The 14,795-nt window shown below is 25.5% G+C and overlaps 1 protein-coding gene across 5 annotated transcripts in view; it reads left to right on the top strand.

Moving 5' to 3' along the window:
* The window catches only part of LOC112694082 (potassium voltage-gated channel subfamily KQT member 1-like), a 300,584-nt gene that overhangs the window by 88,808 nt on the left and 196,981 nt on the right, over nucleotides 1-14,795 (top strand). For 4 of the 5 annotated variants that reach the window (XM_025569442.1, XM_025569441.1, XM_025569438.1 and 1 more), the window contains 2 exons: nucleotides 5,344-5,490; nucleotides 8,012-8,170. In XM_025569442.1, the coding sequence (XP_025425227.1) occupies nucleotides 5,412-5,490; nucleotides 8,012-8,170 (238 nt within the window). In that variant the 5' untranslated portion in view covers nucleotides 5,344-5,411. The remainder of the gene's footprint in view (nucleotides 1-5,343; nucleotides 5,491-8,011; nucleotides 8,171-14,795) is intronic. The other variant, XM_025569443.1, reaches the window with a different exon arrangement.

Raw genomic sequence — 14,795 nt, 5'->3', positions numbered from 1 at the left:
TTACATAATACGTAGTACGATTGTCAGTGGCGTAAATACAATTTTTTTTTTTTTTGGGGGTTGTTTAAGAGTCAATTCATCATATTCTAAGTATATATTAATACGAGGTCCTGTATAATAATATTACATTTAAAATGGTATTATTATTATGTCCTGTACTTAATGTAAATTTTTTTGTTTTTCAATTTTTAATATATACTTCATAATCAAAATCATAATCATCATAATCAAAAATAATTTTTTTTTTATCAAACATATAATTTTACTATAATATTTAAATTTTAGTAAATAATAATCAAATATAATTAAAAAAGACCTGTGGGGGTGGGAACCCCTAACATCCCCCCCTCGTAATTACGCCACTGACGATTGTTGTGCATAGTATATGCGTATAAGTGTACGGATACACTGCATGTCCGTCGGTCGGATTCAATTAATAACTTGATAATTAAGTTATTCGGTTGACGATATAATTAGTGAAATTATTGCGATGGTGATAAAAATGAAACATAAAGACGTAAACGGAATAACACGAATATGCAATGCGTGTTCCCAGTGGTACGCAGGGTATCGTGGCGAAGACTCAAATCGTTGCGTGTTATAGTGTACTTCCGTCTCATGTAAATGATTACCCAAAAACGCGCACATACATACACGTATGGTTGTGTAATATTATAGTGCACGTAGGCCGCCATTGAAAACGATTTTTATTTTTGGGTACTTTGAGACATTTCGCGTTTGACGTATTGAAATATGTCCACAACCCAATATACGTAAATAATCGTAAACATAAGGATTCGCGTTGATAAGTATAATAATAGCAAATGGATACACAAAGCAAACCCTCGCGCGTCACAGCTATATTTAATCGAGTTTGTAATTACTACTATACAATGACAAGAGTGAATTTACATAACTATAAAAGCGTTCGTGTACGATAATTAAATATTTATGTCGAGTTTTGATTGAACCATCTAACATTTTGTTCGTTTCTTCGGTTAGCGATTGCACGATAAAACGTTAGTAGGCGTACAAGTGAAGTTTTGTTTTCTGATTCTTAAATAAAAAACAATTACTTGCACGGTTACGAGGTTTGTACTCGATAGTCGGTTGAAATCGTTTAGCATGAATTTCAACGAGTAAAAATACGAAATTTATAGGGACAAACAAACTGCAATACCTATCACATGTACGATATTCACGTGCGTATTGACGTTCATTGTGTATTAACTAAATAATTTTTTACTTCTTTAAGCGGCTGTTAATACCTTATTTATTGATGATATGACTAAACATTTCGAATAATTATTACGATGTATATGGATTGAACAAATATAACTGTTTTCGATAAAAATCATATCAATAATAATCTTTCATGCGAATGAAGACAAGAAAACACAATGATTTTCTTATTGTAAAAATATATCGTTAATAATAATAACAATAATAATAATAATCATAATAACTTCTTCAGAAATGGTATTTCAATAATTGCTCGCACCGTTTTTCTTTGAGGTGTGCACGTTATGTTTCCGCTGTTCGTACTTGAACCAAAAACAAGACAAATGTGCCTTGATTAGAACTCCTCCAGGGACCAATTTTCGAAGAATTTTAAGTCATTTATCAATGTGATCTTTCTCTAAAATTTTGGTGTGGTCAACCGACTATTAGGTATGAAATGTGCCATTTACCACAAAACTCGAGCTTAATCAGAAATGATTTATGTTGACCATTTATATGAAACAGAATGGCTACCTTTCAAAAAGTCCTTACTTCAAAAGATCTGTATTTTATTTTTCTCTGGTTACGTGATTATATGTGTTTTTATATTTGACCAATTAACGATGTATGAGTATGCATGTACTTTTTTTTTTTGTGCAATTACCTATTTGTACGTATTGCAATTTTAAATATTTGTGATTTTGTGTAGATCATTTGTAACGTCAAAAGTTAATACTCAGTGTTGGAAAGTAGAATTTATTATAAATATGACCAGTATCTTATAATATTTTATCATCTTTGTTGATAAATTTATTATGATTGTTTTTTTTAATTTCATTTAACGTGAGAACGTGAGATGAATATAAAATATAATACGTACTAAATATATAACAACATATTAATATATATATTTTTTTTTTTTTTGAGGTCAATAAATTACTATGTAGGATGAACCCCAAATTAGTAAATTTAATTATTTGACTAAGTATGGACATTATGTATTAGTTTAAGCAGAAATCTTTATTTATTTAATTTATTTATATTCATAGATATTGTCAAAATAAACAATAGTTTTTACCGTAGGCATATAAAAAATAATAAAGAATATATTTTATAATCATTATCAGAAATGTGATCGGTAAATATATATGTAAAGTTGTTTAATTGCGATTTGTTTTGTACAGCAAAAGAGTTTATGTTCATGTTTTTTTAAATCGCATTCAATTAATATGTAAAACTTTTTAATTTTTAGTATAAAAGTTATACAGGTGAATTTTTCAATTATAGAAAACTTTGTTTTATAATATTATTTTTGATTTTAAGGTGAAAAAATGAATAAAATATGTCACTTTTATAATTTTGATATTTAACTGACAATTATTGATCGAATTCTGAATATGGAATATATTCTAACAACAATTTTCTTTATGTGTCATTATAATTTTGTGTTTATTATATTTTATACTTATATAAGATAAATATAATATTGATAATTTGAAATTTTATTTCTAAATTATTTTTTTAAAACATAAAATTATAAATTTTAGCTGAACTTGTGATATAAATGATATAAATATTATCCGTCGAAAAGGCTCACTTTGAGTAGTATTTAATTTTAAATAATATTATACGTATTGAAGAAAAAAAATCAATAGCTTTGTGAAATAACGTTTTATAAGAAAAACAATAATGAAGAGAGCAACTTTAAAAAAAATTATCAGATTTTACTTTTGAGACCTTTTAATAGTGTTATTCTATACAATTGCTCATGTATTTAGTATTTACAAAAAATATTTGTAATTTAATTTATCATACTTTAATGAAATTATCGGAAAAAAAAATCTGCAACATTTTTATACTGGGATTCATAAGGTTAAAATATAATTAAAATATAATCATAAAAGTAAAAAAATACAAGCATCCAAAAATAATTCTTCTTCTTCTTCTTTTGATTATACTACTAAGAGTTTTAGTCGTCACTAAAATATCTCGCCATTTGCCTCTGACTTTTTCCGTTTCATGCCAATTTTCTATACTTCTTGCACTCAGGTCCTCTACCGCACCGTCAATCCATATATTTTTGGGGCATCCTCGTGATCGTTTCTCTTGAGGTTTCTATTCGAAAACAGGCCTTAGAGAGTCGTTTTCTCCTCCCCTTAAAATATAGCCTAGCCATTGGATTCTTTGAACTTTGGACTTCGATATTTGTGATATCACAATAATAAATCATTGCTATGCTAGGAAGGGTTGTCAACCCCACGCCAAAAATAATTAATCTAAAAATATAGTTTGATATTTTTTTTTTTAATCAAAAGAAATTTGAAATAATAACTGTAAAAATAAAATTGTTCTGAATTAATTTTTTTATGAAATAAAATAAATACTGCAGCTTAGTTTACAAATTCAAATAAAAATAATTAAATATTTATATACAATTTAATCAAATTTAAATAAAAAAATGTAATTAATTAATATTTTATTAAATTTTAATTTTATTAGTTTGTTTTTATATTTTCGATAGATTGGAAAAAAACTGTACTTAGTTTAAATATTTTTCATTTAATAAAAAAATTAATTTCTTCATAATAAAAAAATAAGTACATTTTATTCATTCTATTCATCCTATAGTGAAACGACATTCTTTTAAAACATTTTAGCTTAACAAAAATATTTATATATAAAATGCCATTTGATTCTTATTTTATGACTTATGATGAATTTTTGGTTGATTAAAAAAACCACCTTTCATCAAGCAGTTTTAATCTTTAAATGTAGGCTTACGTATTTAATTATTTATAATGTTTTGTTTGGTATCATACATTTTTATATCTGAATGATGAAATCAAATTACTTATTTAATTTCCAATAGAGTAGTTGATGTTATTTGTAAATTAACATTGTCAAGCGTTCCTTTGAATGAGCTAGCTCGATATTGATGTGAAGGATAATTAATTAGGTTAGTTATGTACCTAGCTCCTATTATAATTTTTTATTAATCAAATACATTATTTGATTACTTAAATTAATATAATTTTTAAACGATTACAATATTCTGACGTTTTAATAATTTCTCAAAGTTTATTTATTTAACATTATATTAATCACTTAATTTTACTGCAAAATAATAATAATAAGTGAGTTTAACATAAGAATTGATATTTATATTTGTTTTTTGGTCGAATGATTATTTTTATTATTATATTATTTGGGAGGAATTTAATAATAATATAAATAATAATCAAATACCGAGTAGGAAATTGAAATTTTAAGCTTTATAAATTGGTATTTATTAGATTTATGCCTAGTTGAATACATTAAATTTAGGTTATCATACTTTCAAAGGGTGTCATTAAATGGATTAAATTATATTCGATAAATGTCTGGTTATCCTACTTTATGTCGAACTAGAAAATTGTTCATTATTGTACTGAAACTAAAACGATTTTGAAGTTATCGAATTGACTTCCAATTTTTGTTTTTGCTCAATAATTTTAATTTGACTACTTCAAAATTATAAAATAAAAATATTGGCGTTCAAATTATTCAGTTAATTGAATTTGGAACTACAAATATAATACGATTTCGTAATACTGTTTTTATGAAAAACAAAAAATATAAGCTCATACAAAATAAAATAATAATAAAATAATTAAAGGTTAATATATATAATTAATATATAAATAAATAAATAAAGAGTTTATATACAGAAATAATTTTTTTGTAGATTAATTTATTTCTATATATATATATATTTATATATAAATTTTAATTTATACCTTTGCTATATTTTTTAATTTGGTTATTTTCTTTCATTATTCGGGAATTTCTTATACTATATATTCTATGAGATTAACTATAATTTAATACTTCATTTCGAACTAAAAACTGAATATCCAAATGAGTTTTCTGATATTCTTTATCAAATTTTAGATTGTACGTAGCTTAATAGTCTGTTACATCTTAATTTGTCTTACTTTGGGGGTTATATCGACTGCGTTTAGTGACTCTTAGTTTTTTTTTTCGACAATTTATGCTAGTGGATGTAAAAATATTACCATGATAACAAACGGTTTAAATTTCTGATAATGTTGTTGTACTGACCATGAAATAAATATGTTATAGATGAACAGGAGATGGAAAGAACAAACGACTGAAAAATTATGATCTGACTTCAGACTGCTGTGCCAACGATGAAAGATGGAGTCGTTATGGATCCTGTCGTTCTGGAAGAGGCTCAGCAGCTCTTGTCGCCAGCTTCTTGGACTAGAGGTAACGAGAGTGTGCATAATGTTTTTTGAATGCTAATATATATACATACATACACATATTCACGCATAATTTTCTATATCACTTCAAACACCGTTTGACGTGATACATAAGACTATAATTGCAACGAATCGCATATTATCTATTTTCCAACGGGTTCGAATAGAAGACATTTCAGAAATAAATTTTATTTAAATGGAATTTTCTTGTTCATATAACGATTTAAATTATACAACAATCAAGTTCACTCCTTTGTTTCTATTTTCTGTTTATATTAGTTTACGGTTGGAACAATTTTCATTAAATCTGATGCATTAGCTATTCGTCTTGGTTTCGTTTAGAATCAGAATGTAGATTGTTACTCACATACATACGCGCGCACTTACATCCACACCCACATACATATACACACACACCGCCACCCACCCACACACACACACACACACATATATAAACTGCAATGCGCCAAGTAGTTTGGACCATTGAAACAAGATAAAATGACATATTCTTTTTTAAACAGTTTTTGTTTGCATAAAAAAAAAAAAAAAAAAACAATAAAGATAACAATAATTATAAAGGCAACAAAGCTTTTGTTCTTTCCGTTGGAGACGTACTATATCGTTTTTGTTATCCTAAAATAATTGCATTCGCAACAAAAATATGTTATATGTATAATGTATATTATATATATTTACCTTTTATATTTTAATTATTATTTTAACCTTTGTGCATAATGATATACTAGATATGTTTAATGTTCAGAATTCAATTTTACTTTTATATTTACATTTACATTTAATGTAGACAAATACAAAATGTTCGGTTTTAAACAACCTGCCAAAATTAAACTAGAATCTGTGATTTTTATAAATATGAAGATTGTCAGCCTATTCATATTTAATTCAATTTGCTCATAAGTATAACTATATATAAGTATAGTATATATCTAAGTTATATAATATATGTATTTTATACAGGCTGGTATTTAATATTTGCCAAATAATTTTCATTTCAGTTATTTTATTTATAGTAGTTTTGTTGAACATTTAAAAAAAAAAAAAAAAACACGTAAAATACACAAATATAAATAAATCTATCTTATAAATAAACTCTGCATAATACGAGAAGTATATATAATTATTTATATACTCTTAGATCAAAATCAATACTTAAGCATATGTGTGTATGAGTATACATATATGATGAATAAATAGATCTAGAGGGAAAAATATTTTGAAATTTAATTGAAAATTTTGATTAAAACGAGGAACATTTGTCGACCCTCTCAGTGTAAATAAATTAACTTTGAATGCTAATTAAAACAAAAACACCATTTTTGTTATTGAAATATAATAAAATCCATAATATATAAACTATTTTGTCACAAAAATATTACCCCGTTGAATAAAAGTAGTGTTTAACATAAGGATCGGTATTGATTTCATTTTTTGATCAACTGATTTTGGTAAAATACGGATATTCAAAAATTATGAACATATTTTGCCTAAAATTATACATATTTTGTACGTTTTTCGTACCATACCTTTACATCGTTAAAATCTATATGCATTTATCTATTTACTACTTATAACTGCGATATGGTTATATTGCAAACATCTTATAGAGTAATCGACACGTGAAAATCGGAGTGAGTGACTATATTAAATTATTAAGGAGGAATTACATTTTATATAAATGTTTTTTATATTTTACTGACCATTTTTGAAATCAAAATATTTTTCAAAAATCTTTTAAGCTCTTGTTTTAGATTAACAATAATATTAACAGTTATTATATAAATATTAAACAGCTATTTGTTGCCAAAATATAAAATAAATACAGTTTCATAAAAAACTGATGTACTAATCAAGCCGAGTGTTATTATAGCAGTATAAACTAATTTATAGCGCTATATGAAAATGTTAATTATACTCATGCGTATAAAGCATATGGTTTTATCAATTCAATAAAAACATTTTTTTCTATTTTATCTCATCAAATGTAGCTCGTATAAATTTATGTAGCATAACCTCCGGAGGGAATAATAAAACACAGTAGTCACTTGTAAAGTTGCAACTGTCATGCAAAGAGGTTTTTTTAATTTTTATTGTGACGTGTGGTTATGCTGTGTAATTCGATATTTCGGTTGCTTTGCGTGGGGCATAAATATTACCAACATGAACACTGTTACGTTGTCCTGTTCATTACGCCTTATCCTATACTCATGAGTGCCAACTGGGTAGGATAAGCAGGAGGGTAATTTCCTCATCCCTTTAAAAAAATAATACGAACTTTTAGTTTTATAAATATCTTGATACTTTTCGTCCTACTCCGCTTAAAAGTAACCTACGCGTGTTCACTCCATATCCTCGCTGTTGACTGGCTCTAATTTACAATTCACGTGTCTATAAGCCCATAACTTTACTTCGGTACCTTTATTGTAATTATACTTATTGCGCAGACCATTGTGTAATTCACACGGTCGTATTTTACGCGATTGTGTTGTGACGTGTTGGTTTTACAGGGGATATATGTCCTAAGAATACCAAGAAACGTTACAATGTCACCATACTGGAACTGAACCCGGTCGTGGATCGCGATGACGTGGTCGTCGACCACTGCCGGAGGAGAGAGAGCAGTACCAGTAGCGCTGTAAATGACACGTTGCAATCCGCGTTCTGCAGTGAGTCACCAATCGACCCGACTATAGGGTCCTTGTAGTGAACTACCGCTTGCGTTAGCTGTAATCGTTATGTATGATATCGTATCATTTGACTGACCGTACGATACGCGACGTGTGATGACGATTCGTCAACCCGATCGTCATCCCAGTCGATTATCGTCATCGTTATAATAATTATTATTATCATTATTATTATTATTATTATTATTATTATTATTATTATTATTGATATTATTATTATTAATATTGCTATTATTATCAATAATAAATCAGGATTTCTGGGGGATGCAATGTCATCGCTGTGTATTTACGCGTTTCGGACATTATCTTGCGTATTGTTTTAACGATATGACAATTTAATATATACGTGCACTGTACGTAAATATTATCATATACTCTTATCTCATCCCTCTCCCTCTCCATTTTTAAAAAAAAATCAGTGTCATCGCACTCGAACGTTTGGCTTTCGATCACATCTGTGAATACTCTCACCACAGACTGCATCGCTTATGGGTAAGTGATGTTTAAAATGTTTAAATAGCTGTACATCTATGCATCTTTTTTCATATCTGGACAAAATCGGGAGTAAAAATCGTTCCGAATATTTTTATAATAAAAGAGAAAAAAATATGTGGTCATAATACATATAAAATGACTACGCACGAGAGGAAAGGATGATAAATGGTTACATTTGTAATTTAAAGTGTATTGACCGATGATATAGTATCCTTATATACGTCATTCCGATCAATTAGTTATACATGGTAAACAACTGCAGTTGCTTATTGTTCCTATTGCGAGTATAGAAATATGAACGTATTCTTTTCAATTAGTTATTTACTTCGGTTATTATTTTCCCGGCATATAATAGTTCTATTGTTTGATTTTTCCAACGATAATTATTCATTCGACTTATTGTCTTGTGAAATACATCTTATACAAATATAACAGTGTATTATTTTCTTTTAAACACTTAAAACGATGTCCACGGGAAAATACAATATTCATACAGTTAGTTCTTGATTAATTAATTAACATATATTTAAAGCAGTTTATTTAAGGGGCTTATTTTAGTATGTTTCATATCAGTTAATTTATAATAACTAATGTAATCTGTATTTTTATTTAAATTAAAGTTTTTCTCATATGTATCAACATTTTTCTTTTTAAATCTTTTCAAATATTTGTATTCCTTATATTTTTTGTTAGTTATGCAAATGTTAAACATAATTATCGCATATTAATTAATATATATTTATTTACAATCGAAAGTTATTCATATCATTATGATATATATTGTTGTTCTCACAAATTCAAGAAATGTTTGCAGCAAATTGTTTTTAAAGTGAATAATTATGTATAGGTATTATGTAAAATAATAAAATAAAAATTTAATGATTTTCGATGCCTAAACATTTAAAAAATTCAAATAAAGTAATTAATGATCGTTTTTAAGTTAAATTAATTTTTAGATGAAATATTTTAAACATTTTCAAAGTTAATAAAAGTTATAGTTTTTGAAAATCAGTAACCAATAAAAATATTACCATCAACTTAAAGTTTGAGAAGTTATCGATTATAGTATGGTATCTTAATAACATTTTTACGATCCATTAATATATCTCTAAATATAATGTCTACTAAATTTCTTACATCTATGATACCAAACAATTTTAACTAGACGTATACATTTATTTTTTTGAATTTATTTTTTTTTTTTTTTACGAATACCCGTAAAGACCTAAAAAAACAGTGGAATAATGGAATAAATAATGGAAATAATTTTCATATATTCTTTGATCTAATTATAAATTTAACATATTATATATGTAACGGCGCATTGTATAGGCTATTTAATACCATTGGTGCGTGCAAGATATGATAATCTATAGTAACGTTAATATTCACTGCCATGATAGTATATTTTATATTTATGTTATAATATATTATAATCTCAAGATACTTAGTTTTAAATTCGAATTATGAAACGAAAAATTTATTGATAGGTATCACTATGATGTGAGATTTTTATTTCTGTCTGTATGGACAATTTTGACCAAAAGGAGTGAGCCGATAATGCTGAAAAAAAAAAAATAGTTTCATTCATCTAGTTTGTACTTAGAAATATAATCGTTTTACGAACGAAATTTCCAGCAGATTTCTTATTAGTTACAAAAAAATATTCAAATATTTTAAAAGTACGGTGAAAATAAATGACATTCTGGTTTTTGACAAAATATAATTTTTGTTTTATTGTTACTCAAAAAATAATAATCATAGACATATACAATGCTCACATAATATTTTGAATTCTACAAAATGTAAATAACTTTTTACTTTTTTTTCAAAAGTTAGAACATTCAAATTTCAACGTATTTTATTTAGAAATTCTTTTATAATATAAAGTATACTCGTATATAATAGAATAACCAAATTTCTTCGGTTGTTGAACGTTCTTTGATGGTCTATATCAGGGATCTTCAACCTTTTTATGCAGCGGGCCACATATTATTTTTTTAAACCTTGCGAGTCGCTTTCGTAGTAAAAACATGTATTTTATATAAAAATTCAGTTTTATTCTTACATTTTTTAAAATTATGTGGGTACATTTAAAAATACAAATTATTATTATTATTAAAACATAAATAGATAAACAATTTTTTTTTAATTACAATTTTTTTTATTTTTTTTTAAGGGGGAAATATTTAAAATGTAATTGCGTGCCGCATGTTATGACAGAGTGGGCCGCGGGTTGAAGACCCCTGGTGTATAATTAAAATATAAGAAAAAAGAAACACATTTATAAAATATAAACCAATCCACTCGACCTCATAATCGTTTTTTTTTCCATTGATTTTAAGTTTAAAATACCGAAAGTCCAATGTAATCATTAAACAATTATCATATATTAATTTTGATATGTATGAATGAATTGTGATTTCATGCCTTATTAGTCTTACCTAATCATTATTAGATATACAGAACAATCCACTTGACTTTTTCGCTTAGAATCATTGTTTTAAGATTAATTGGTTACAAGTTTAAAACATAAATAAAACAATACCGATGGTGGTCTTTTTCAATCTAGGAATCAAAACCTATTTAATTATTAAAATATTTGGTTCATAAAATAAAAAAAAAAAAAAATATGTTTTTATTTTATATATGTATGAATACTCAATGAAGTTAAAAAATGATTTTTTCGTAATAATTAATGCGTTAATATGTTTTTATAATTTTGGTAATAATTAAGTTATTTAATTTCAATAAATTAATTTATATCATAATAATAATTATAATAGAAAACTGCTTAATTAAGTATGAAATTCTTATACCAATGTAATTTATAACAGTTATTTTTTACTGTTTATTTATTTAATGTTTATTTTTCAAAAAATATTTAATATAAGCATTGGAATGTTTTATACTTTCATAATTTATTTATTTTTGAATAGTATTAAATTTTATCGTATTTTCACTAGTAGATTTTAGTAAGTATATTTTTTTTTTAGTTTCATAAAGTTCACTCTTTTGAATTAAATTATAACAGTACCTATATTAATTCCTTTGTAAATTTCTGTATTATGTTATTTTTTTAAAACCATATTTGATAAATATAAAGTCGTTCTTGAAAATATAAAAACAATAAAAAATGAGTGTATTCAAAATAATGTATTTTTTTTTTTATGTATGTTGGAAATTTAAAAAATAAATATAAAGGTTACATAGTTTAGATATTTTAATTATTTACCACTTAATAAAAATGAATGCATATAACCATTACAATAAAATTGTAGAAACTAATATTTTATGGTTTAAAAATTACTCGGTGAATTTTTAATGCGTAACGTATTATTTAGTGAAAAATATCGTTAATTTTTGTGTATACTTTTTAAATTTCTTTATTATTTAACATTTATGTATACATTTATATTGAACATTTCACGGTAACAGTTGTTTTATTACGTTTTTGGGTTGCATATGTTTGAATACAATTATTTAATTTTTCTTCTCTTATGGTTCAACTTCGTAAATATCAACACTGAATAAACAAATCTGCATAGAATATACTGTGTTTTTATATAAATCTGTGATTGCTTTTCATATCCATATAAAGTCTCATAAAAAAAATAATTCATATGTGATTTCTTATGATTGTAAATAAAGCATTGAAAATACTCGAAATTAAATTATAAAAAATATAAAGTTAATATGATTTATAGTTATATTAAGCAATGTTGGAATTTCTTAATAATGTATGACACTTAGGATTTTTTTTTATATCTGAACCGACAGAAAGAATAATGTAAATATTCAGATGAATTCAGATATAAATAATTATAATATAATATCAAATATAACAGATTATATTATAATAATACGTTGCATGATCATGTGGATTAATATAATTTATTTAAACTTAAACTGTTAGAATAGGATCAAATATTTTTCCTTGTACCTTTTCAATGTAAAAATTGCAATAGTATTGACTAAAAATGAACAATAATAATAATATCATAAACTATATAGTATATTTTGTATAGAATCAATAGGAATTGTATAAATGCATTGAAGTAGAAACCATATGTATTAGCACGAGATGAGATAAATAGTTATACCAACAATTTTTGATAAAAAAAAAAAAAATCACAATATATCTGTAATATTTTTTTATTAATGAATGCGTTTTGGTTAGAAATATTGCATTACTCAAAGAAATATAATTTGTAAAATTTCGACTAAGATTAAGATTCGAATGATCCTAAAATAACCTAAAAATTAAATAAAAAATATCCAAAAATTAAAAAATGACATTAAAATGTTATATTTTTTTTTTACGAATTTTTGTATGGATATGTTTTAAATATGAATTTTGAATACCTTTATAAATGGTAGAATCTGAGTTGGGTCCCAGATAATATTTATGATAAAGATAAATAACTAATTGGGTCCGATTTTACAAAAAAACAAATAACATACAAGTTCGGTCCTACAATAAAAATCATTATATTCTAGTTCGGCCACTACGGCTACAAAACTTGTAACTTACAAGCATTGATAACACTTGATAATATTAAAAAAAAAATAATAGATTTGATTTTTTAAAAGCTCTAGCATTTAAATATTTACCAATTTACATTTTTTAATCATTTAATTAATTTATTTATCAGTATTTCAATTTTCAATTAACAACAATATACCATAATATTATATTAAAAACTTAAAAAAAAAAAAATCATAACTGTGTTCTAATTTAAAGGTTACTGACAGTCCTAAGTTTGTAAAAATAAGAAGCGAAATATTTTTTTTTGTATGGACCCAACTTGAGTAGTACTTGTAAAATCGTGGAAAATATTTAGTGCACTACCTGAAAAACACCGGGACCTAACTACACAAAATAAGGGTATTCGGGACCCAACTAGTAAACGCCGTTAAAAATAATCACTTTACTATCTTTTTCTTTTAAAACAATTTGCTTGGTTATTATTTATGCTTGCGATAAAAATGAATAAAAAATAAAAATTGAAATAAGAAATATCTTGTTTTATCAATTATAATAATGCGATGATTTTGCTCTTTTTTCTGACCAATTTCGTTTTTAGAAATACTACTTTAGTGTAAATCAGTAAAATATCTCTTAGGCAATACCGTGTATTGTCACAACATAAATGTAAAAACAGATTTTAAAAATAAAATTGATATTTACTTTTTTTTCGATTAAAAGTAAAATACCATTAAATTTGTGTATGAAATATTAATTACATTTACACAAGTTTATTTTTTTTAGAACAATCTTTTTTACTATTTCTTTTATTTGACCAAAATACATTTTTCTGCGTAATACAATGTAAACAATTCTCAATCGTATTTTTTTTTTAGTTAAGTATTGAGTGTTTTCTGTACCAGGTGAAACCAGTGTGAAATATAACATATCAGTAATACTACAGATGAGAACTTGTATCAATAATTTAAATATTTACACATTGAGTGTTCAAACAATTGTTATTTTTTCCCGATAAAAATTGCAGATATTGCAGATAGTCGTGAACGAGCTGACGGAGGTACATTTCCCGGTTACCGAACTACAAAATAATCGTTGCATGTGCATTGACGTGCCCGTGACTGCCGCGAGTGCAGATAGTACGAATTGACTAATACATTTTTTTTTTTTTTTGTTTCGAGGTCTCAAAAATGAAATGGTAGTTCAGCGATGTGCAATAATTAAGTGAAAGTTTGTCATTTTGAAGTGAATGTAAAATCATCAAGTGGACAGTCGAATTGTAAATTAAGTGCCGATGTACAATTATTTCTCGAGATTTAATTTATTTTTTTTAGATTTTTGCAATCCTATACAGCATTTCACCTCTAATGGTCGCATACTGTACTAGCTATGTAATTGAACGAATTTCGTTTTAATAAACCGTAAAAACGCGTTAAAATCGGGAAAAATAGAAAAAAACGATTGTCATATTTTTCTTTTCTTTATAACGCCAAACGGTTATTTATAATTATTGTTTCGATTAAATGGTAAGCAAATCGAAGTTGATTTATTCGACGATCGGAAAAGTTCGTTGGACATTTTGAATCATGTGTAACAATAGTAACGCTGGGGGTGTTGGTTATC

This window comes from Sipha flava, unplaced genomic scaffold, assembly GCF_003268045.1.
Source record: "Sipha flava isolate LNK unplaced genomic scaffold, YSA_version1 122_pilon_pilon, whole genome shotgun sequence".
NCBI lineage: Eukaryota > Metazoa > Arthropoda > Insecta > Hemiptera > Aphididae > Sipha > Sipha flava.
Note: the sequence above shows the minus strand (reverse complement) of the source record. Positions and strands in the feature narration are given on the sequence as shown.